This window comes from Sinocyclocheilus grahami, unplaced genomic scaffold, assembly GCF_001515645.1.
Source record: "Sinocyclocheilus grahami isolate Dianchi unplaced genomic scaffold, SAMN03320097.WGS_v1.1 scaffold3039.1, whole genome shotgun sequence".
Classification (NCBI taxonomy): domain Eukaryota; kingdom Metazoa; phylum Chordata; class Actinopteri; order Cypriniformes; family Cyprinidae; genus Sinocyclocheilus; species Sinocyclocheilus grahami.
The window spans coordinates 4,835-6,487 of NW_015508208.1; the positions used below are offsets into that span (position 1 = coordinate 4,835).

The window sequence follows — 1,653 nt, forward strand, 5'->3', positions numbered from 1 at the left end:
ACTTGTTTTCACTCCTGTCAAAAATTAAATATGGAGCTACACTGATGGAAAACCTATATTAGGACTACTGAATGACAACACCATCAAACTGTGAACTACCAAAGCATTTGTTCAAGTTTATTCAATCTTGTTCAAAACAGTTGCAGATTTTGCTTTCACACTCAAACTCACACAAACACCTAAATAACTGCTCTAAAATAGTGGTCTCTTCCTCTGTACAATAAAAACGATACTATTTAAAAACTTCATGGTATCACTGTACAGTACAGGCGCCACTAGGCAGGAAGTCCTGGACGTAGGTAGCCACAGCTTTAGAGAGGTAAGTCATGGTGCCAAAGCGACCGCTGGGTGCAGTATCATATAGGAGCCGGCAGATTCCCGTAGAGAAATCCTTTTCTAAAATACTGTCCTCTGCACCAAAATCCTTCTGCAGCAGCGAGAGAAAGGAAATTACTTAACATTTGATGATAATATATATACAAAGTGAAATCATGTTATTTGAAACATTTCACAGTTAAATACCCATACCTGGTCCTTGAAGAACAAGTCATTGGCAATGTGAACAATCTTCTCTATGTGGATGATGCTGCCAACGCTTTGAATGTCCACATCAGCCAGCATTGTAAGTACCAGGATCCCTTCGACCAGCAGCTGCCTATATTCAGGCTGAGGCACACGGTTCAGCACCCTTTCCACATGTACCGCAAACTTAATCTCACCCGGGGTCATCTGGAGAGGGAGAGATAAAGCGGTTTACAGAAAGCAATGAGAGGAACTTGTGAAATGATTTTTAAAACTTTAATTGGTCCTAGACCTCTCTTGTGGTAGAAGATGGGAGCACAAAGCCTTCTATTGAAAGGCCATGACACTGTGGGCAAAAAGACAAACAAACAATAAAATTAATATATTCCACTATTTTGCATAAAAATATTTTGCTATGCGTTTTACAATCTATTTCATGTTATTGACATACTGTTTCCTCTCAAATTCTTCTAACCTTCTGCAGGATCTTCCAGACTTTCTGATAGAAGCCTACAGGAACTCTGTTGAGCGCACCATCAAGCCTTCTTCTGCGCAGCCACTGCCCCTGCCGGCTGTCCCGCGACGCACCAACACTGATTGAGCTGTCAGATGCATCAATTGAAGGCATCCGGTACCTCTGTAAGTCACAAATTAGCACAGATCAACAATCTGTGAAACTGCTTGGTTAGTGGTATGACATACTAGGGGCACACCTTTAAAGAACAACAGGGATCGTAAAAGTCATTCAAGACCTGAACAGTGTATTTGTATATTTAAACATTATTCAAGAAACATTTTCTTCAAGACAAAAGAAAATTAAAATCTACTTCACAAAAACATTGATCTGGTGATTGGGAAGGCATCTGACTTCATTCTGGTGTTTACTGACACCAAGTTTGACTTGGCTCAATACCATGGTTAAGGGCAGTAACATCCTGGGAACATCATTAAAGAAAGGTGGTGGTAACGTGGAGCATCTAGTTTATTATAATAACTCTGTATTTCTTGGCCATAGAGTGCTGCAGAGATGACATATTTTTGTAGGTCAAGCCAGAATATCACCCTGGTTCCCTTAACATCCATTGGCTTTTGTATTATTGCAGAAAATAAGCTCTGTGACCAACAAAAGTT

The 1,653-nt window shown here is 40.2% G+C and overlaps 1 protein-coding gene across 1 annotated transcript in view; it reads right to left on the reverse strand.

The window, feature by feature from the left end:
- Positions 1–7: 7 nt before the first annotated feature.
- LOC107575950 (phosphorylase b kinase regulatory subunit alpha, skeletal muscle isoform-like) overlaps positions 8–1,653 on the reverse strand; it is a 13,846-nt gene continuing 12,200 nt past the window's right edge. Inside the window, exons 17-20 of the mRNA XM_016262253.1 lie at positions 998–1,183; positions 815–868; positions 529–729; positions 8–427 (exon numbers count right to left, since the gene is read on the reverse strand). Of these exons, the coding sequence (XP_016117739.1) occupies positions 254–427; positions 529–729; positions 815–868; positions 998–1,183 (615 nt within the window). The 3' untranslated portion in view covers positions 8–253. The remainder of the gene's footprint in view (positions 428–528; positions 730–814; positions 869–997; positions 1,184–1,653) is intronic.